We start from the raw sequence: 22,121 nt of genomic DNA, 5'->3' as shown, positions 1-22,121 counted from the left end.
AGCGGTGGTAAGAGAGCAGCATGCGTGCAGCTGTATACAAGCTGTTTGGGATGAGCCGACACCAATTTTCCCCTATATTTCCTTGGCTTTTAGGTCAACTTAGGTCGGCCTCTTAGTACTGTGTTGGCAAGTGATTCAAATTCCTGCCCGTTTCCATTTTCAGCCCTATGTGAATGAAAGAGAAGTGAAAAAGGGAGACTTCTCCCTGAAACAAGAATAAAAGTTGTCTCATTGCTGGGGGGTGGGGTGGGGTGGGGTGTCAAGTATTTTGAAGCAGAGACACCCCACAGCGCATGGGTGCACGTATCTCCATGGCCTCGGGGAGTGCCTGTGCCATGGCCGCAGTGGTGCACACAAAACCCAACACGGGGGTCAGGTCACTTGCATGGCAAGGTGCAGCCTGGATCCTGATTGCGAGCGTCGTTTGCCCCCGGGTCTTAGTTGTGCCTTTTCTTGCAGGGAATTGCACAGTCCTATTGCAAAGCCGCAGTTGATACCCACACGCATCTCCTCTGCTGAGCTGAGCCCAGTGAAATTACCAGTTGGCTGCGGTAATGTGAGCCAGGCAGCTCTGGACTGGAGCTTGAGAACAGTTGTTTTGCAGCCCTTTGGCACAGAACTTGATTTTTTTGTCCCAAAACCAGCTGGTTTGCATACCCGATTTTGTTTAAAATTGGCTTCTGCCTTATGCTGCTTTAAGTCCTTCAGCGCTGGATGCACGGGAGCATGCAACATTCTGTAAGTCACGCTCGAAAAATGGGAATTAAAGCTCCTGTGTTCTCTAGGCGGTCTTCGGAAAGTTTTGTTGCAGGCTTTGCAACACACAAGGTGGCTTTTGAATAAAGCTGCTTATTTTATACTGGGTGAGCATCTGGCTCAGGAGCTGTTGGCTTCTGGTCCATCTTTGCAGAGGTGAAAGACCCCACAGTAGGTTTTTTCCCCTCTCTGAGGAGTCCCCGCGCTTTTGGCCAGTGGCTCCGCATTCGAGAGGATCTGATATTCAAAGAAAATAGACTGGATCCCCTGGTGAGCAGCTAATGGATTGAAACCAGAAACTCCTTTTTCTTCTTTCTTTCTTGTAAATCAATGAGGTGCTCCTCAAGGATATTGAGTTAAGGGGATACTATAAGGGAAAAAAAAAAAAAAAGCTGTGTAGTGAGTTGGGGTTTTTTTATTAGACTGATGGAGCTGCGTGTGAAATGCCAAGACGTACCTGCCTTTCTCACAGTTTCAGGCTATTTTTTTCTGCATAACATGCAAGATTATCAGAAATGATACATCTGTGAAATACATGGTGCTGGATTTTCAAAAGAGCTCAGCTTGCACTTTAGATACCTGGAAAAAAAAAAAGCTTAATTTTCAAAAAGTGCCAGCAGAGCAGCACTCAGCAGGGGGAAGATGGATGTTGGCTCTTTTAAAAATCAGGTCCAATACTGGGATGTTTTTTGGTTTTTTTTCTCTTCGGTGTGAACTTCCAACTGTGCTGTGTACATAAAATAAATTGCATGTAACAATAGCGTTACTACATTTTCCTTCATTATTAAGATGGCTTGCTGAACTAGTTTCACAATTCAGTGGAGGCAGAAATGAAAGCATGTCCCCCTGAGAAGGTAGACACCTTTTGCAGATGCTGCAGCATTTTCTCTGCCAGGTAAGGAGCGGTGCTGATGTGTCTCATTGACCTCCCTTGCTCCGTGCCCCTTACGTTGTGATTTCCCCTATGCATCGTCGAGATGCATCGCCGAGAAGGGTAAGATAATGAAATGAAGTGTTTAGCCTGGAGCAGAAAATCTGGTATTTTCCAAATCAAAAGGCTGAAAGCGTGACAATCCTTGGAGAACAACAGACCTAGCTTTTGGCTTTAACCAGCTTATGCGTTAATGTATCAGCCTTTACTCAGGATTGCTTTTTATTCAAGGCAATGTTCATGTATGTAATTTTTGGATATGGATGGTTAGTTGTATTCACACAGGAGTCTCTGTCCAGAACGTGAAGCTGCTGAGAGAGCTACGCCTCCATGGGTAGCTCACACAACATTACGTGAAAGTGTTTTGGTGGTCATTGCACGTGTTCACCTGCAGTCCAGCATGCAGCTGTGCTGTGAGCTGTAGCCCAAGTTTGCCTATGTCTCAGGTGGTGGTTGGGCTCCTGGGTGTCGCTGGCGATCCCCAGCCCTTGCACGCGCCAGCCCTGTCACTGTGGTTTCCAGAAAGCATCTACGTGTTTGAGGAGGTCACGTCCTGCTGGCTTTCAGTGGAGAGCTTTCTCCTAAAAGACTTGCACACAGGGTGTCATCAGCTCTGGGATTCACATGTGTATTGGCAAGACTGTAGAGCCTTACTTTGAAAACATCTTTTTTTCAGTCCAACTTGGAGGTAGAAAGCAAGGGGCTGATATTTCTCTAGTGGAAGTCTTCAGACAAAACACCACGTCTCCTCTAAGTCAAGCTGCTTCTCTAACAGTCTCTGTGTCTTGTACTGGAAACACAGATGCACCTATCTTGATGTTTCTTCTGAGGTTCTATTCCTACAATTTCTTTGTTAACACTTTTCCCCCTAGAAAGAAATCCCTACAATTATACTGTGCCATAACCCGTGGCCTTACCTGGCTTTAGATGTGTCATTAAATCTGATCACCCAAGGTCCTGCTGTAGTATCTCTAGGGGACAACTTGTTCCACTCCTGTCTTTGGATGGGAGAAATTGTTCTCTGAAGGTGCCTCTTTCATGCCATCAACATGAACCTTGGTGATTACCTTCATCATTATACACCTAAATTTTAGAGGTCTGAGCTTCTGAGAAAACAATCTTTCCTCCTAATCCTGCATTTCACATAAACTATCTCATTTTACAGCTTTCCTGTAATGGCAACCCAGTAGACAGACTCAACACAAATGCCTTTGGCTTGTAGAATTCACCCCCCAAAAAAATCAAATGTGGGTTTTTGGGAAGATTTGCAAAGGCCCAGGGGGGAGCTGTGTTGCCAATTCCTGTTGACTTTAGGGGGTCATCAGGGTGGTGGCCATGCTCGAGGCTTTTGCCGTTCAGCTCTCTGCAGGAGCTGGCTCTAGGATTGTGGTTTGTGCGTCTTTGTCTTTGCCTAGTCGGAAGAGGAAGGAAGCGTGGATTGACCTCACTCCTCACTGCTCATATCTGAGATCAAATACCAGCCTCTTCCAGAAGAGGAAACTGCAACACAGGCTTTCTTACATGGTTTTTCTCTTGGAAATAAGACTTTTCGCACCTAGCAGAGTCCTTGGCCAAAGGTGATGCTGACACTTTGCTGTCTGGCTTTTCTCCTTGGCCATCAAGGTGATCTCAGACAAAACATGTCTCCTCTCTGAGATGCTGTCAGCCATTAAAACATTTAAAAAAAAAAAAATGGGGAAAATTAAACTTGCCAACTAAACTTGGCTTCGGGAGCCGCCAATGGTAAGAGGTAGGCGCTGGCAGCAGCATCGGCGCGTGCGAAGCGTGGTGTGCGCGGCGGCGTGTGCCTGAGCGGTCCCTGGAACCAACGTTTGCTTTCTCCCACAGGGATTTGAGGCGGCTGGGAGTGACACTTGTTGGTCACCAGAAGAAGATAATGAACAGCCTTCAAGAGATGAAGGTCCAGTTGGTGAATGGGATGGTGCCGTTGTAACTCGGTTTTAAAGTCGCTTCCTCAAGTGGGTCGGTCCTGCACTTTGTACACTAGCCCTGAGATTTATTTTGACTAAAAAAAAAAAAGAAAAGATAAAAAGGGAAATTCAGTGGTTTCTATAACTGAAGGACGTTGGCCTCTGCCGCAGCGTTTCTAAAGCAGTGTTTGACTAAAGTTTTCCTTTTCTTCCTATTTGTGTCCTCATTTTCATGAAGTAAATGTAAGATGCATGGAACATGGAAACGAATCTGCTGTATGTGAGGTTAACCCGTCTCTTAAGCTTCAGCGATGATGACAACAAGCCTTCCCACCACACGTTGTCTGTACATGGGATATATATATATAGCACCTTTATATACTGAATTACAGCAGCACATGGTAATACTTCCAAGGACTGACTTGAGCGGAGGAGTTTTGTGGCCGTTCGTGGGCTCCCAAAAGCTGCAGTTTACTGAAGTTTAACTTCGAGTCTTACTTGTCTACAGAAGTGTATTGAAGAGCAATATGATTAGATTATTTCTCAATAGATATTTTGTTTTGTAAATTTAAAGAAAAGAAAAAAAAATGCTGTTACACAGCATTAAGTTATAGAGACTAGTGTATAAACATGTTGCTTGCTCCATGGCAAATACAATACAGGGTGTATATTTTTTTTTCCTCCCTCCGTGTTACTAAGTTCTTTTTGTTTGCTCTTCTGGGAGGATAATACATGATGAAGATGTATATACTGTACAGTTTGCTACGCATCAGGTACAAGATCGGGGCTCTTTCCTTGGTTTGTTCTTTTTCCCCTCCTCTCTTTTGCTTTGTTTTGTGTCCCTTTTGTGTTACTGCTATGTTTTGTATTTTTGCTGCTGTTTGGTTTGAGCAACATATAAAGCCTTCAGGAGTTTTGGTTATGTATATGAGGTAAAAGGAGTCTGCTTAAATAGAAGACATCACCCCCTTTTCCTCTCCACCATGGGCTGGGGACGTCCAGAAGAAGAAAAGTAAAACATCTGGTTCTCAGTGGCCTCCAGCGACAACGTGGCATCGGTTTTTGTGTGTACGAGTCCAGCCCAAAGATAGTGTGGGAGTGCCTCCGCACCGGCATTTCAGCCCAGTAGCTGTCACCCAGTGCAGCCCTCACCCCCCTATCCCTGGAGCCCAGGAGAGAAACCACAAAGTGGTTTTAGCTGGAAGAAAGGGATTTTGCTGTTCCTCTTCTCATTACGGGGGTTAAGGCCTGGGGTGCAGTGTGGAGGCGACCCCATGGTCATCCAGCATGGAGATTTTGCAGTATTCCCCCCAAAGTGGTGGTGGTAGGATTATTTTGGGAACTGTGCTCTGCCAGGTTGTCTCTCTAGGCATTTTTGGTTTAGATATGGGCCTCGCCACTGTGGGCCAGAGCGCAGAGAGGACGGAAGAGCAGAGCAGCCCAGTGTGGTCACCGTGGTGGCATCCCATGGGCAAGAAGGTCCCACCCACCTGGGGCTGGCACAGCTCGGGTCAGCCCTCGGTTGCAGCTGGGGTTCAATGTGTCCATTAAAGCTCATGGCTGCCGTTTTCAGAGGGACCCGAGGGCAACCTGATCCCCTGGGAATCCCACCAAGAAACAGTTTGGGGCTGTCCTCCTCTTTTTGTTGTAGATAGATAGGATTAATCAGCACAGTCAATTTGGTATTCATATGTTGAGCTTTTTTTTTGTGAAGGCTTTGGTTAAGATAAGGGTTTAAAAATGGCTCAGTGGATGGCAAGCCTTTGCTGTTTCTGTAGATATATCGCTTCCTTAGCGGCTGGGTAGCATCTTGTAGCATCCTTCCTTGGCGATAACAATGACGTATTGACTTGCTGAGGTTCCCTTCGTCCCCGGTGCTGCAGAGCCGAGCCCGGGGAGCTCATCCAGTGCCGAAAGGAGGCCTGTGTCCTTCACGTCTGCAGAAGCAGGTGTCGAATGCCACCTTCAGCTGTTTCAAAGGTCTTTCTTCCATTCCCCCCAAGCCTTTGGATGAGATTTGATACAAAGAATGTTTTTTAAAGAAAAGGGAAAGGTCTAGGAGGAGAGGGTTGGGTGTTCTTTTTTCTTAGCAGCAGGGCTTTGCTTGCTTTGAGCAGGGCTTCTTCAGGCAATATTTGCCTGTTCTGAAATGGTCTCCTCCTCCTCTGCGAGCTGCTGCTGAGCTCCTCGGGAATCGGGAGAAATAGGAGGGAGAGGAGCCGTGGCGAGGTCTGACAAATCTTGATGGTGTGATTTCTCATCCTGTTGTTCCATTTTGGCAGCCACCGGACCACAAAAGAGGAGGGGGGAATCAAGACATAACAATTTTGGTGCGGAAAAGAGATTGTCATATAATAAATAAGATTATTAGAGCTGTCAGCAGAACAGTCTCGGGATTATTTGTGCCTCCCTGCTTGCAGCGCTTGGGAAAATAACCTGTAGGAAGACAGAAACAACTCATTTCGTCGGGAGGAATCGTTCGGTTGCCGCCTGCATCCATCGGCTGCACCGAGACAGATGGTATTAGCAAAATGCAGCACTTTCTGCCCATCATCTCCGCTCGTTCCTTACCTGTTGGCTCTGTGGGAGGAGTTGGGTTTAGTCTTTTTTCATGGACTTTCAACAGCAAAATCCCCTTTTCACCATTTGTGGGGTTTTAAAGGCGTATGCGGTATGGCTGGCATGCATACCAGATGCTGGAGTAACCTTCAAAATGATGAACTAGTGGAAAACAAACTGTTCTTAAGCCAGACTGCGTTTGTAAATAGGGCACCTCTTCTCCGTTCCTCCAATAAATAAATAAATAACCTTTTCTATTTATTTCAAGAGCTGTTCTTGCTACAGATCTCCGTATAACAGGCTTTGTCTCGGAGCTAAAAATAAAATAAGATGGTGTTTTAACGAGTAGGGTCCAAAAGTTACAGCCTCTATGTCCACAAGCAAATTCCAGAGACAACGGAGGTTTTCGGTTCCCATCCAAGAACTGCAAGTACTCTGTATTTTGGGCACGATCGTATATATTGGGGTGCAGCAGAACAGGATGACAGTAATATTTTCCTGGTCGTGCTCTTCGTAAGGGCTGTAGGTGGATTTCCTACCTACGGTTCAGTCCGAGCGCTTTGCTTTTCCAGCTCGCTACTGCTGTGGCTGGTCCAATGAATATTTTTTTCCCAGTATATTCTGCTGCTAATTGCGAGGAAGGTATTTCAAAGGATCTGGGAGGTGAAAAGGCTCTTTTCGATATAGTTTTTCATTTTAAGAGAAGGAAGTGTCCCCAAGCATGGCTTGTGTAGACTGACCCCCTTTCATTGTGTAGCTACCATTTGGAAAAATCACCTGAGCATAAAAAAGGAAGACTGATTTAAAAGAAAAAAAAAAAAATCAGTTTAAAATTTTATTTATTCCTTCTATATGTTAATGGTGAGAAGAATAAAAAATGAAGGTAAAATTTTTTTTTGTCTATTCAGTGTTGAATATAATGTAGGAAGTCCCAGTGGTCAAGAAATTGTGACTCCTCGGACTGCTGTGATCTTGAAATTAGTCGTTAAGGCATATGTAAAATACATCAGTAGCAGTCTTAAGAGTAACGCTTAGTTTCCAATCCTTTATTGTAATTCCTTAGGGCAGGTAGGGCGGGAGCTGGTGCATCCAGTGCTGCCAGAGCCACAGCATCCATCTCAGCTCCTCGCATCGGCGTTTTAACTCATAGGAGACTGTAGCATTGCTGTATTTGTTCCTCCCCTTCCCCCCCACCTCCTTGGATGCTCTCTGTGCATTTTGTTTGTGTACATGTTTTTTTTTGTAGTGTAAGATATGAAATTTTCTATTTTTTCATAAAAATAAAAACATTTTACTAACAGCAACATCCAGTTGTGGATCACACGCATGCGTGCCCCCTCGGCTTTCCACGAAGCGTCAGGATTTTCCCTGTTGGAAAGGAAATAAATTCTCTTTATTTTTTCTCTCCTAAACACAGACTTGATTCTAATCTTGTGGTCCCTGGGGGAGAGAGGGGCCTCTGGGACAAGGGAGATGCGTAAACCCAACGTGAAGGCATCCTACCTTGTTACAGGCTGTTGTCTCTTTCCTCTATTTTTATTTGGGGGGGGGAAATAAATCTGCTTATTAGTCTGCTTTGTGGGGCAAAGCACCTGCTGAACCCACCAAGCCCTAGAGCAGCCCCTGGCCACACCATTCCCCTATCCCTCAGAAATATCAATTTTTTGTGATTCCGCCCCCCCCCCCCCCCCCCGCCCAAGAACTGATTTTCTTTTTCTCTGATATTTTTTTGGGGGAGAACCCAGCAGACCCATGGCTGGCCGGAGCACCCGCCACCACATCCCGAACCCAATTCCTCCCCTGCCCCATGGATTTGAGGGCAACCTCATGCTGCAAAGGGGCGCAGGCCAGCCTTAAAGAGAGGTGAGAAAAGACACGGGTGGGAAAGGCCGAGGGGAAAAGATCGGCCTGGGAAAGGTCTAATGGAGGCGGTGGTGAGCAGCCAGCATCTTCTGGCTCCTGCAAGATGGCCACTGCTGAGGGACAAAGGGGAGAGCTGCGGATGAGGATGCCGGTTCTCCCGACGTCACGGGAAGGCCTGGCAGACAACGGGTGGTACGCTCGTACCCTGGCCAGGAAAGGCATGGTAGGCTGGGACGGCAGAGGAAGGCTGCTTTATACATTAAAGGGAGCACGAGGTCAATTGGATTAGCAAACTGAGGTTGTCAGCAGCTCGGATAAAATCTCTCTGGATTGACGTGCCAGTCCCCATGCAGTGTTGTCTTATTCAGCCCAGGGTTGTCTGCTGCTGGACCATGATGGCAACAGATGCTGGGAAGGATCAGAGGGGCTCTGAGGACAGGGAGAAAACAATATTAACTTGCCCCATGTAGGCAGCATCCTTGATGATAGCTTCGTGGAGGCAGAGAACCTGCTAAGGGGAAAACACAAAAATGGGGAAACTTCTTTAAAGAAGCTGAAAGCAAAATAGTTTTGCAGGTGATGGGGAGGCATTGGACAGCCAAGGCTGGACTCATGGGGACAATGGGAAGGTTCGCCACCTCTAGCAGCTTCAACACAAAAAAAATGAAAGAATGCAAGTGAAAATCTTGAGGAACAAGGGTGTTTAACAAGGTCTCCTTGATTTCAGCGGTCGTAGAAAGAGGGATGGTGCCCTCATGGAGACACATCCACGAGAGCAGCTGCCTCCTGTCCCTGTTCCTCAGCCAACATGAGCGGGAGGGAGAAGGGGATTAGGATGCAAATGGACAAAACTTACTAGTGCTACCAGTAAAGATGAGATGATTTTCCACCACTGGGCTCAGTGTGAGAAGAGGCGCTTGCACTCTGTGGCTGCCAACTAATAAATTTACCTGCTCAGAAAGGTAAGGTGCTTTACCTGCAAAGCGGGTCCTTAAGCATGTGCCTGACTTGTTTTTCGGGTGGTTCTTCTGCACAGCCTCCAGCCAGTCCCTGCAATAAATGCGCAGCTGCATCTCCAGTCGCAAACACCAGCTCTTGAGGATGCTTAACAAGCCGTGAACTGGGTAATATTATTCTCTGCATGACTCTTGTTCTCAGTAAACCCGAAACAAACTGCAAAGCAAGATGACCCCAGTGCTGGTGACATTGCAGGGCAGCTAAGCAGCACCTCTGTCATATTTTTCCTATCCAATAACCTGAAAACAGGGCTGGGGGGGCTCTGAACCCCCCCCTCCTCTGGCAGGCCCGCAGTGTTCGACCCTGTAGCGCCGGCATCCCTGGAGGATGCTGCGGCCCCAGGGCAGGAGCAGCAGGGAGGCTGCTCCCCATCACCCCATGAAGCCGAGCTGCCATGCAGAAAGCGATGCAAGATTTATGAAGCCATGGGGAGAAAGAGTGAGGGACTCTTCATGTATTTTTCATGGGCTGAACTGCATAAATAGCATGCAATGCATAAACTGTGACCAGATACTTCCACAAAAAAAGGACCCATGAGCAGAAGAAGAGATGAAAGAATGAGATAGATTTATTCAAGTCAACAGGGCCTGATGAAAGTCACCCTCGAGTGCATTAAAAAGCAGCCGAAACATGGCCTGATCCTGGGACGATTCATCTTTGCTGACACGAGGAGGGAGCTGGACCCTGAGGACTGGAGAAGGGCACACATCGTAGCTGCTTGGTAGAATGGATGGAGGCGGGGGAGAGACCGCCTCATCCGCAATGCCTCGGGTGCAGTGTGGGACCTGGGGAGATGCTAGGACAAACTACCGCACCAGCAGCCAGGTCGGTGCAGAAAGGGCATCGAGGCATCGCAGAAACAGCTCAAAACGAGGTGAGACAGGAAAAAAAGGGCTACACTGGAAAACTCAATGCAGGAATGCAGGAGGGAGTGCTGCAAAGGTGGCATTCCCCATGGCAGTCCCCTCAGCAGGTGCACGTGTGCTTCCAAGTGTGCATTTTTAACAACACATCCACTGCCAGAGCTCAAACCTCAGGTACATGAAGATGGCATCGAGGAAGCAATCCCAGGCTGCAGTCGGGTAGGAAACAGGAGCTAGAGCAGCATGGCCAGCAAAAGGCTTTGCTCATTTTGCACCCCTGAGAGCAAACCGGGGTGTGCTTACAGGTACTGCACGCCATAGGGTCTCTGGGGAAAAAGGCTTGGAGAAATTGGCGGGGGGGGGGGGCGATGCTCACTGAAGATACCCATTGCCTCTATAACAGGACTTCCATTTGGAGCGTTTGGGGGAAGTCCTTTGGGACCCATTAGATTTTGGTGGCTGCAGACCCCTGCATTACAGTGACCTTTGATAACCCGTTAATGTATGGTTCATTATTTCCCTCCCAGAAAGGCCTATGAGCCAGCCGTGGAGGAGAACAAGGCGCCCACATAGGTGATTTTCTTACCCCATCATTTCCGCACCTCTAGCTGGGGTCAGCTCAGCTAGTCCTACCATCAGCTATTAGTAATATTCAGCAAATAAAGTAAAATAAAAGAAAGAAGATGCTTTCTTCCACTGACTTGCTGCTTTGGTAACCTATTAGCAGCTCTAACCGGGATTTTTTTTGACCGCAAAACTCTTCGAGCTCACCCATAAGTGGCCAACGGACACATTTGTGCTGGCGAAGATGACTTATTTCTCTCAAAGCTTATTTTTTTAACTACGAAACCAAAAGAAAAAAATCTTCGAAGCTGAAAAAAAAGCAGCAAAACTGTGAGATAGGCTGCCAGCCGTTTTCTTGGTTTGCTCCCAATAAAGGCCATATTTATTACAAGAAAATTGAAATCCTATTGATTTCTCTTCTGAGGTGCTGTGTTTCAAGCTTGACATTTAAACACGAAACTCCGGGCTCCAAAGTTTAATCATTTACTCCTCAAGAAATACAGTGTTTGGAGCTGCTGAGCAAAAGGGCATGCAAGGTAAAAATGATATTTCATTGAAAAAAAAAAAAAAAAGAAGATAGGGAAATGATATGTTCATTTAAAAAAGAAGATAGGGAACAACCTCTCCCATCCAGTGGGAAAAACGCCATCGAAACGTCATCCTGTGGTCCCTTTCCATGAGACATGTAGGAGCTCAGGACCACTGGGCTTGCTAATATCTTTCAAATGGGATAAAATTGATGGTTGGACCCAGATATTGTAGAAGGAGGGGAAAGGAGACGTGTATGGATGGATATGGATGAATGGATATGGATGCATACACATGCAGAAGCACCAGGGGATAAAGTCTTAATTAAGACAAGGATTAGGGCCCAACTGATAAATGATGAATAGCAGCTAATAGCCTGGGAGTGAGACTGGATTGGGCTGAAAAGGGACAGTTTTGGGCCAAGCAGGGATGATAAATGGGGGGCATCAAGGTCTGGCACTGGGAAGGATTTGGCCTCAATTCACAATCCTGGGGAGGTGGCCGGGAGGGAGGCGATGCTGGGGTGGCCGCAGAAGGGACTGAGATCCATCCCACCGGGGAGCTGCTGGCCACCAAAGAGGGGAAGAGGAGATTAAATGGGCATAAAGTGGCCAGGAACACGTGTTTGGCAAGAAAATAGGAGAAATGAGGCAGAGGCGAGCCACGGTCACAGCTTTCATCCTGGTTTGGCCACAGCTTTTGGGCTTGGAAGACCTCGCAGACCTAAAGGTTGATCCCCGTGGCCCAGGTGGGGAAAGCATCTGTTTCTTTGGCTTGGAAGCAATGGCCCTTTTGGGGTTTTTTTGTGTTTCATGGTGGAAAAGCAGGCTTTCGCAGCCAGGGTTTGTGAGCAGCTGGGTGCGCACCCAGCCCTGCATAGGGACTGGCTCACTCAGCACCTGCTAAAACCTGATTTTGGGTGATTTTAGGCCCTGAACATGCCTGTGTGGGTCCTTCCCTTGGCCTGGCAAGGGGAGCGGGAAGCATGACAGGTGCCTTCACCCCTTTGAAACCCAGAGCTTGGAGAACACAGCTTCAGAGCCAAAATCACAGGTCTTTTTGTAGCAGCAACTTCTCCTATTCCAGCAGAAAGCAATAAAATAAATTAAAAAAAAAATGTAATTCTTCTGTGTGGGGAAAGGCTGGTGGCTGTGTCAGAGGCAAGGTTGGGATGCCTCTCGGGAGGGCAGTGCCAGGGGTGCAGCATCCCAAATCAACGTGAATAGTTGCTTCAGGGCACAAAAATGAGCCCTGCGATAACTTCATTCCTCTCCCAGCCCTAAGAGCTGTGGGTCATTGTGCTGCCCTCCCATTTTATGCAGCAGCTGGAGAGACACCGAACCCTTGGCCCCTGTGCTTTGCATCCCTGGGGGGGGGTCCAGCCAGGGGCAAAGCTCTCATGCACTATCCATCCCTCCTTAACGCCCCGAAATCGGGTGATTTCTTTGTCAGGGAAGGCAATTAGCATTCAGGTGCTGCTGTTAGCATAATCAGAGGGGCAAAAGGCTGACAGCGATAGCTGCAAAGCCAGGGCCCGGGTCAGAAATGTAATGGAGAAATAAATTACGGCAAGAGAGCGCATTCAGATTCAGTCTTTAGCCGCAGCGTCTGTGGGGGCAGAAAAGAGCCCTGCCTCCTGCTAGTTTATCATCCATGCTCCGGTGATCCTCATGGCTGCAGCCGATAAGCAGCCTGGCTTCTCCAGCATCAGTAGCATCCCTGTAATGAGTGGCTGAGACCGCCGGGTACCACCCAGGGACGCTGCGAGTCCTCTCGGCACCACATCCTAGTCGTTTAGCCAAACCTTTCCCTTCAAAAACTCAGCTTATTGCGGGTGCCTTTGTGAGTGTTGTCGCTGGGGTTTGTGATGGCGCGGGGGATTTAAGGGCCCCAGGGTTTTGCAAGCTGCTGGCTGGGGATGTGCACACCTCAAAACTGCTGAAAAGGGGAAAAAAAAAGAGCTAGAGTCTGATGGCTTGAAGTGGATATGGCTGTAAAAAATAAGACTAAAAAAAAAAACAGCTAATCATCCTGGTGACCCCTCCATCCCTGTAAATTTGGAAAGCCTGAGTACAGCTGTGTTTTGCGAAGGGAAGGACCAGGTTGTGGCCCTTTCCTTGCAGCCATGGTGCTGCAGCGGGAGGCTGTGCAACGTGGCACAGCTCCCTTTGAAACTGGGCTCCCCTCAAGCCAAAAAAAAAACCAAACCAAACCAAAAAACCACCACCCAGGCAAGAAAGGCAAAAGGCCCATTTTCTTGGAGAAAAAATGCCAGGAAGCCAAGCAGTGAGCTGAGTTGCCTCCATCAGCGATGGCGTTGTACAGTCATCTGGCCCCCGGAGATGGCAGGGGATGGTTATATAGAGTGTAATCTCTTTTTTTCGCCAATATTATTCACCTGTTTAAGGGGAGGAGGTGTTTCCTTTTCTAAAAGAAAGATGAAAAGGACAGTAGCTGTGCTCCAAGTTATTTTTTTATGCTGCGGAAACATCCCACTGATGAAGCAGTGAGTTTGTAGGAGCAGATAAATCAGGAGTTGAATGGAAAACGGATTTTTTTTTGGTTCCCCTAGCCCCATGATTTGATTTGATTTTAGCCTCATTCGAAGCTGGCCCTTGGCAAAGCCCTTTTATATTCCCCAGGAAGGTTTACCATAGGGCACTGCAACCTCCCCAGCTTTGACAAGTGATGGCATGGAGGGAGATGATTGTAAAAATATGTAAGAGAATATAACTACATATATAAGAAAAAATATATAAAAAATATAAAATGCATTAAATATATACATACAAAAGAGACTCTATATCAAATCAAAGTTAAAGCTCTAGAAACATGATCTTGTGTTTCCCCAAAACAAGGGAAAGCAAAATAATCTCTCCAGGCCTGCCATGCTGTGGACTTATATTTGTGTGTGTGCCTGGGCGATGCAGAAAAGGAGCTGAACTTGCACTAATAAGTAGCTACTCAATATGCCTTGATGAATGAATGCATTCAAAGCCTATAGAGAGCAAAGTGTTTGCCGCAGCGAGAATGGGAGATGATTCCCCTCCTGTAAATTTGCCTAAGTACAGAATAAACATCTATTTTCTTTCTGCTTTCCCCCTTTTTCTAAAGCCCAGCTGTCTGTTAATGCATATAATGACGGTCCCGCCAGGGACCAAAGCCTGAATTCCCATTCATATGCAAAAACCATAAGTGTCAAACTTTAGATTTGGCCCAAATAACATTGTGCACTTCTCCAATGAAGGAAATTCCAGCTTGCTGTATTTTTCCTGCCCAGTGCATGCCAGATGTCTTAAAAAAAAAGGGGGATGTTTGTTGCCGCTGATTATTCCTCTGTGTGGAGCCAGAGCCGGCAACATATTTGCCTTTTCCTTGTGGCCATGGTCTGAGCGGTGTTTGCAAAGGAAGTGAGTCAATGCCGTACGGTCCAGATTTGGAGGATGTAATCTGGCCATCAGGGAATATTAAGGTATCTTTAAAAAGTGGAGCAGCAGCCCCTTGACATCGCAGGGCAAGCTGTTCTTCCTCCAGCACCTTACAGACAGCAGGAGAGAGGGGGGAAAAAAGGGCTGAATATGACAGCAAAGGGACTGAGGCAACTGGGAAAATCAGGTATTTGTGCCAAACCAGCTCCTGGATACTCTTTTTCAGGCGGACCACTCAGTGCTTGTATGCTGGTCAGCATCAGCTCTCTGAAGCCCTGCCTCGAGCCACTCTTTGAGAGCCTGCAAAGTGTTCATACTAAGGAAAGCAGAGGCTTAGGAAGCTCCTTTTAGGCTTCACCAAACCATTTGCTTTTAAAGGAGGCTGTCTGGCATGGTAAGAGAGATTGCGCTGAGCAGAAAGAGGAGGGCGATGGTTTGCAGTGAAGCTTTGCTGGAAGCAAAGCACTGGAGCAAGGGCTAGGGCTCATTCCTGGGTGATGGGGATGATCTCATTTTTGGGGAGAAATAGCTATAAACAGCCAGACTGTTACTGGAAAACCAAAGCCCCACGTTATTCCTCCTTTGGGAGGCTCAGGCATCACCGTGGGGTTATTCTGGGGGGCTGTGTGCGTTGTGTGTGGCAGGCAACTCATTTTTCAGGCTAGATACTTGCCTTGGGACCGTGTGCTTCAGCGAGAGGAAGTGATTTAAGAGGAAGGCAGGCAAATTCAGGGCTTTTTCTTTTTTCTCATGGAAGAAGAAGGGTCAGGAGAATATTTCTTTCCCGCTGTCTCAAGATGAATGGGGGCTTTGCGGCGATGAGGCAGCAGCGGTCTGTTAAGAGACTGGGGGATTTGGGCTGGCAGGGGTTTTATGCTGAGCCTCACAGCTGGTGCAGGTGCATTTCCAGCCATAAGAAGTAATAACAGTCCCGGTGGAAACATTCGGCTGCGGTAAAAGCAGACAGAAATCTATTATCCATGTGAATGCAATGTCAATGTTTACAGAGGGAGGTCAAAGACGAGAGCTCTGCTCGCGAAATGTCAGCTCCGGAGGAGGAGGAGGCATTAGCAGCATTTGCATTCGTGCTGGAGCAATCCCTGCAAGGCTGGGGAATATTGAGGAGGTTTTGTGACTTCCAGCCCTCTTCAAGACCTCTTCTCGCACCGTTGCAGTGTCGACTGCAGCAGTTTTGGGCACCTCCGCGTTGCCTGGAAGCGATGCTGGATGCTTCCTCCTAGCTGGGGATGCAAGTGTGGATGCAGGTGGTGTTCCTTATCTGCCATAAACAGGGGCTTTTACAGAGTGGAAAAGACAAGGGGCTGCAAAAGGAACAGAAAAATGGCATGAAGCAAAGCATGTAGGGTCCAAAAAAGCCCCCAGGTGAAGCCAGGTCAGCACCTGCCACTGAAAGCCTGCCAGCGGGTAGGCAATGCTAGAGCGGCCCTTGTGCGGAGGCCTCCTGGCAGCAGAGGGAACAGGAGCCAGAAAAGCCCGAGTTTTTTTATGTGAGACTGCCTTTTTGTAAAACTTTGCAAAGAAGTCCCACAAAACACCAGCCCCGTGCAGCCAGGCAGGAGCCATGTTTTATCCTGACCAGCTGAGGAGGTCTATGCTATAAGTTACATATTGCTTAATTTACCTGCCAGATATCAAGGCAAGAAATTACCAAATTCTCATTACTTTTCCTCTGGGGTAGAGGCAGGGTTATGGGTTTAGCTAAAGGATATCAGATTATGTTTCTGCAAGCTTATTGCTTAGGGTGGAAAGTGTTCGAGATGGGTTTAATCCCCACTGCTCAGTGTTATTAATAATTATTATTGGTAGCACAGGAGTTGCCAGGTCCTTTTAAATGAAGACCAAGGCTGCTTTGTGTGAGCATGGATGGCTCCTGCTTGGGAGAGGTTATAGCCATGGCAGGGACAGGCAGCAAAAGCATAAGCAAGGGCACAGCCTCAGAAACAGCTTTTTTGCCACTGTATCCAGCTGCTGCCCATGGATATTGCCCACAGGAATGGCAGGATCCCCAGGTGTTGCTCCCAGGTGTCAGAGGGCAGGGGAACATCACTGCCCTGCAGAGCAGGTATCCAGCCCTGTGGCTGCTGGGGAGAGTGGGTGTTTCCCCTCAGAAGCATTTTTCCCCTGGGGAAGGAGCCTTGTGTCATCCCAGAAAACTTGGAAAAGTCCTATGTGTTTGCCAAGCAGAAGAAACGCCTCTTGCCAAAGAGTGAGTTCCTTCCTCAGTCCTTAGGCTGACTTTTTTCCTGTAACTTTATTTACACTTGATGAAAACTTCAGGCACCGGTGTTCTGTGAGGATGTGGGATGTGCCAAGCTGTGATTTTTTTTTTCTCCTCAGCACCCACTGTTTGGTGGAGTGTGTATATATGTGCACGGCCAAATGGATGGGAAACCACCCAGTGAGACAGAGCCAGCGATGTAAATGGGCAGCAGAAACCCCTTTCCGTTTGCCTGCACGCCGGGTGCTGTGCCCGCCTTGGACTGGACACCAAGGCAGGAGATTTGGGGAGCTGCGAGGGTTGAAAGTGGGAACACCTCTGCTGTAGCACTGAGTTCAGGGGCCAGGGCAGCCCTGCCAGGTGCAGAGCACCCCCCTCTCTGTCCCATGTCCCTGGGGTGGCAAAGGACACCGCTGTGGCATGGAGAAAGTCATTTCAGGTTTTCCAGCTCCCTCCAGATTAAAGGTTATTGTATTTGGGGTGGGGATATTTTGGAGATGTTTCTTTGCTGACCATTTTGCTAATAGCAGTTCTATTAATAAAACGAAACTGGCAGCAATCTTGGGCAGGTTTATGCCACTTGGTATTTAAGGCCAGGCGATACGGATTTATTCTGCGTGGGATCTGGTGATTTGCACTGTCTGTGGTGTCGGTCAGCTGTAATTGAGTTGATATTAATACTGATTAGGAAAAATAAACGATGCTCCTAACAGCTGAGCACACAGGCTATCACCACGGAGCACGTGCGTATGTGCGGGGAGGGATTTTTCTGCGGCCAACAGAATATCCGGCGTCATCTCTGTGAAAGTTAGGCCCCACTAGCAGAGCCCCTCGTTTCTAGAGGGTCTTCAGACGCCTGGCCCGTCTCCCAGCTTGCCCCAGTCCCCTGGCAAGAGGCAAGTTTCTTCAGGTCTCGTAATTCCCATTCCCATCTCGAAATTCTCTGCCTGTCCCACTCCCACGGGTGTCCTCCCGCTGCCGGCCGCGCTGCCGTGCCGCCTGGCAGCCGCCAGGGGGCGCCGCACCCCGCGATGCCGCTCCCCGCCCGCCAGGGGGCGCCACCGTGCGGGGCAGGGGCGCGGCGGCCCCGGGCTTTCAAACCCCCCCTGCGGCCGCCAGGGGGCGCCGCCGCCGCGGGACCGGCGCGGGACGCGCGGCGGCGGGAGCGGGGTCGCGGCCGGCGGGGCCTTGCTGGGCCCGGGGCCCTCGGGTCCCGTCTCCGGGCGGCCCGGGCACCGCGCTGGGGCTGCTTCCCCGCCGCCGCCGCCTCTCTCCCCGCCCTGGGCCGAGCGGACGCCGGCGCCCCGGGCGTGCTCCGGGCCGGGGCCGGGGCGAGGGAGCCGCGGTGCCGGGCCCCGGCTGCAGCCGCGCCGGGCCCGGGGCTCCCGTCCCGTCTCCCCGGGGCTCTTCCGGGGCGGCTCCGGCCGCGGCTCTGAGGCTCCCGGCGCGGGGCGGCCGCAGCCGGCGGGCGGGAACCGGGGGCGACGCCGCCTCCCGGCCGCCCCGGGCGAGGGGAACCGGGGCCGAGCGGCGCCGCTTCCTCCCTTCTCCCCCCGCTCGCTGGCTCCGGTGCGGGAGCGGGGGCAGCGGCCGCTGCCCGCTCGGTGCTGCCCGGAGCTCGGGCCCGTGCCCGCCTGCGGGCAGCCGCCGCGGTGCGGGTGCGGGCCCGGGCCCGGCCTCTCCCCGCAGGCAGCGCGGTGCTGCCCCCGTCCCCTCCCGGGGCCGGACCCCGGCTCTCGGCCGGGGGCTCTTGCCGCCACCCACGGGCGGCCCCGGGCAGGCGCCGCGCTGCCCGCTGCCCGCCGGGCTCCCCGGCCGCAGCGCTACGGGAGCTGCCGCCGGTGCCCTGCCCGCCCCGCCTGCAGGCAGCCGCGGGTGGGGTCTGGTTTCCTCTCCCCGGCCAGTGCGGGACCCCCCCCGGGTGCCGGCCGGGCCCGGCGACCTCCCCCGGCGGGTTTCGGCACCGGCCCCCTGGGGTCCCCTCTCGGGGGCAGCAGCTGCAGCTCGGCCTTTGGGGCTGGGGGTCCCCGGCGCCTCCCGATTTCCACCCCGGGATCAGCCCCAGCTCGATCACACCGGCGCCTCCTGGGCCCGGCCCCCAGCCGTGGCCCCGGGGAGCGGCTCTGCCTCTCGTCCCGCCGGCGGGGCGCCCGAGGGACGGGCAGGGCGGCGCTGCCCCCGGCGGGGCTCCCCTCGGGGGAAGGAGGGGGCCCTCGGGAGCTCCGGACCGCGGGGCCGGGGCCTGTTCCCACCCGGGCAGGTTCCCCCCGTGGCCGGAGGCCGTGGGCGCAGGGGGGACCCGCGGTTCCCGTCCCCGCAGCCCGCCCCAAGCCGGGCCCGGGCAGGTCGGTGCCGCGCGTTTGGCGGGGCCCTGGCTGCGAGGGCGTTCGGGGAGGCGGGAGCGGGCGCTGTTGGGGTCCGACCAGGACCCCGCTGGCCGGCCCCGGCCCGGGGCTGCCGGTCACCGGCCTGTGCCGCTGCTGCGGGGGGCGGCTGGGTTTGCAGCGAGAGCCCGGCCCCGTCCGGGGAGAAAGGGGGGGTTTCTGCTGTCCCGCCCGTTCCTCCCTCCCCTCCCCTCCCCTCCCCTCCCCTCCCCTCCCGCCGCGGGTGCGCGGCCCCGGGAGCCGCTGCCGAAGGGGCCGGCGAGGGGCCGGGAGGAGGCAGCGGGGTTTGCAGGGGCCGCGGCTCCGGGGGCTCCTGGGGCCGGGCCGGGCCGCCGGGAGCTGGGGCTGTCCCACGCCTCTCCCCGCGCGGGGACGGACAGACGGACGGAGCGGCCCCCCGGGAGGAGCCGGGCTGCCCGCGGCTGGGGCCGGCCCTGCCCGCCCCCGCCCGCCCGGGGACGCGGCGGGGCTCCGCGGCTCCCGCTCGGTCGCTTCTGCCCCCGTTTGTTTCAGGTCGACCTTGTGGATGGTTCCAGAGTTTGGGCTCCAGTTTGTTTGCAGGTCCAGCTCATGGACACCTCCAGTTTGTGGATGGCTCCAGCTCACTTCAGCTCCAGTTCAGTTTTGCCTCCAGCTCATTCACAGCCCCCATTTGTTTCTGCTCTGGTTTGTTTCGGGCCCAGCTCGTAGACAGCTCCAGTTTGTCCACAGCTCTTCTTCAGTTCCAGTTCATTTCAGCACCAGCTCCAGTTCATCTCTGCTTGTTCAAATGATCCTGGCTTTTGACAGGGCCGTACCTCGATCACTGCCGTAACTTGCATGTGAAGGGGCACCACTGTGCACGGTCGACACAGGGACCGGCGAGTTACCCGCTGTCGCGGCTGCTGTACGCGCCCCGAAAGAAGCCGCAGACAGGCAGGCGGCGGGGAACGGGCCTTTCCCCCGCGCCTCTCAGACGCTCGATCCAGCCCGGCGCCTCCCGAGCCTCGGGGACCAGAGCCCGGCCCGGGGGGCCCCGCGCCCCGGGCGGGAGCCCAGCAGCAGCCGCCTCGGTCTCCGTTTCTGAGCCCAAACGGGCAGGGCTCCGGCCCGGCCCCGGCGCCGTTTCCCAGCCCCGAAGCCGCAGGACCCGGGCTCCGTTTCCGAGCCTGGGGACGGCCCGGCCCGGCCTGCGCTCCCGGCCCCGGCCCCAGCAGCCGCGGCTCGGCCCCAGCCCCGGGAGGGCCCGGGAGCCCCGGGCGCTGCTCGGGAACGGGCCGGGGGGACCCGCGGCGCCGGGCCCCCTGTGGGCGAGGGCGGGGGCGCCGGGCTCCGGCCCTCCGGGCTTTATTCCCCGGCGCCCCGAGCCCCGCCTGCTCCTCCGCGGAGCCGCCGGCAGCGCCGCCGCCCGGGCACTGGCACTTGCGCACCCGCCGCCGCCCCGGCCCCAAAACCCCCCCGGGGCCGCGGCCCCACAAGGCCCCGGCCCCGGTCGGAGCCCCCCGCGCCTCACCTGGGCCCCGCCGGGGGCGCCGGGCCCGGCCGCTGCCGCCCCGGGGCCGCCGGGGCTCAGAGCTGCTCGGCCCCGCCCCGCGCAGGCGCCCTGCGGCCCCGCCCCTCCCGGCGCCCCGCCCCGCGCACGCGCCTCCCGGCCCCCCCGCCAGAACCGCGCCGGCGGCGGGGACCGGGACCGGGACCGGGACCGGTGTCGGTAGGAGAGTCCCGGCCCCGGTGTCTGCCTCTGCCTCGGCGGGCGAGGCCGGAGGACTTCTCTGCCCGGAGCAGCGCCGGGCCGGCCTCCCCCGAGCGCCGGCAGCCCCGAGCCCGGCCTCGCTGTCCCCGTCCTGGCGCCGCAGGCGGGAGGAGCCGCGCTGCGGGGCCAGGCCCAAGCCAGGGAGCCGGGAGCGGGGACCCGGGGCCGAAGTCCCACGTTCCCCGCCCCGCGCTGCCCGCTCCTGCCCGCGGCTGCTGCCTGGGCGGGGCTGGGGGCGCCCCTGCGGCTCCGGCGCGGTCCCCGCGGGGGCCGGGGGCAGACGCCGACTGAAGGCTGGGAACGGCCGGCGGCGCTGGGGCTTCCCCGGCCCCGTCTGCCCGGGCACGGCCTGGCCGGGACCCGCACCACGGCTCGGGACCGGTGGTGCCCGAGCCGGGGAGGGGAAGGGGCGTCCCCGGCTCCCAAAGCGTCGTTTGCCCCCGGGCCCTCCCCGCCCCGGGAACAGCCGGGGGGCTCCGGGGCTGAGCCCGAGCAGGCGGGGCTGGGGCTCTGCCGCCAGGCCCGGGAACAGCAGCGTGGACCCGGGTCCCAGCCCCAAAGCACGGGGCGCGGTCTGTTTTCCAAGCCCCAAAACCGGCTACATGAGCCTCATTTCAAGCCCCAAAAATGCAGGACTTCTTAAGTTTCTGTTTCCGAGCCCCAAAATTGCCTGAATACGCCTAGCTTCAGGCCCCCAAAACGCAGGACTTGGCCTCTCTCTGTGAGCCCCAGCACGCAGGACTCGGTCTCCGTGTGGAAGAGGCGAAGGCGCGCAGCTCGGCCCGGCCCCGGCCCCCACGCGAGTCGGTCCCCGTTTCCCTGGCAGGCCCGGGGCCCGCAGCAGCCCCAGCCGCGGCCTGGAAGCACGGGACCCGCTCTCAGCCCCGAGCCCAGGGGAGCCCGGCTGCGAGCTGCCAACCCCCTTGGCTCCGCCCCTGCACCCCCAGCCCCAACCCACGGGCCGCCCCCCAGCTCCCAGAACAGGCCCTGAGCCAGGTTTCGCGTCCCCCAAGCCCCACGACCCGGTCTCGGCCCCAGCGGCCGGGGCTCGACCCCCCCCGCCCCGCGTCTGGGGCCGGGGCCGGGCCCGGGCCCGGGCCCGGGAGCCCCGGGCGGTGCCCGGGACGGGCCGGGGGGACCCGCGGGGCGGGCCCGGCCCCCTGTGGCCGCGGGCGAGGGCGGGGGGCGCCGGGCTCCGGCCCTCCGGGCTTTATTCCCCGGCGCCCCGAGCCCCGCCTGCTCCTCCGCGGAGCCACCGGCACCTGCGCACCCGCCTCCGCCCCGAGACCCCCGCGGCCTGGCCCTGCAGCGCTGCCGGTCCCCGGG

At 54.1% G+C, this 22,121-nt stretch overlaps 1 protein-coding gene across 4 annotated transcripts in view; it reads left to right on the top strand.

Annotated features, from left to right (window-relative positions):
- Positions 1-3,781, top strand: part of EPHA5 (EPH receptor A5) — a gene marked incomplete at its 5' end in the record, with an annotated part of 195,722 nt that extends 191,941 nt beyond the window's left edge. For all 4 annotated transcript variants that reach the window (XM_082314987.1, XM_082314986.1, XM_082314989.1 and 1 more), the window contains one exon: positions 3,536-3,781. In XM_082314987.1, coding sequence (XP_082171113.1) covers positions 3,536-3,641 — 106 coding nt within the window. In that variant the 3' untranslated portion in view covers positions 3,642-3,781. The remainder of the gene's footprint in view (positions 1-3,535) is intronic.
- Positions 3,782-22,121: the final 18,340 nt, after the last annotated feature.

The sequence above is a fragment of the Platalea leucorodia genome (genome assembly GCF_965183815.1).
Source record: "Platalea leucorodia genome assembly, chromosome: 6".
NCBI lineage: Eukaryota > Metazoa > Chordata > Aves > Pelecaniformes > Threskiornithidae > Platalea > Platalea leucorodia.
Note: the sequence above shows the minus strand (reverse complement) of the source record. Positions and strands in the feature narration are given on the sequence as shown.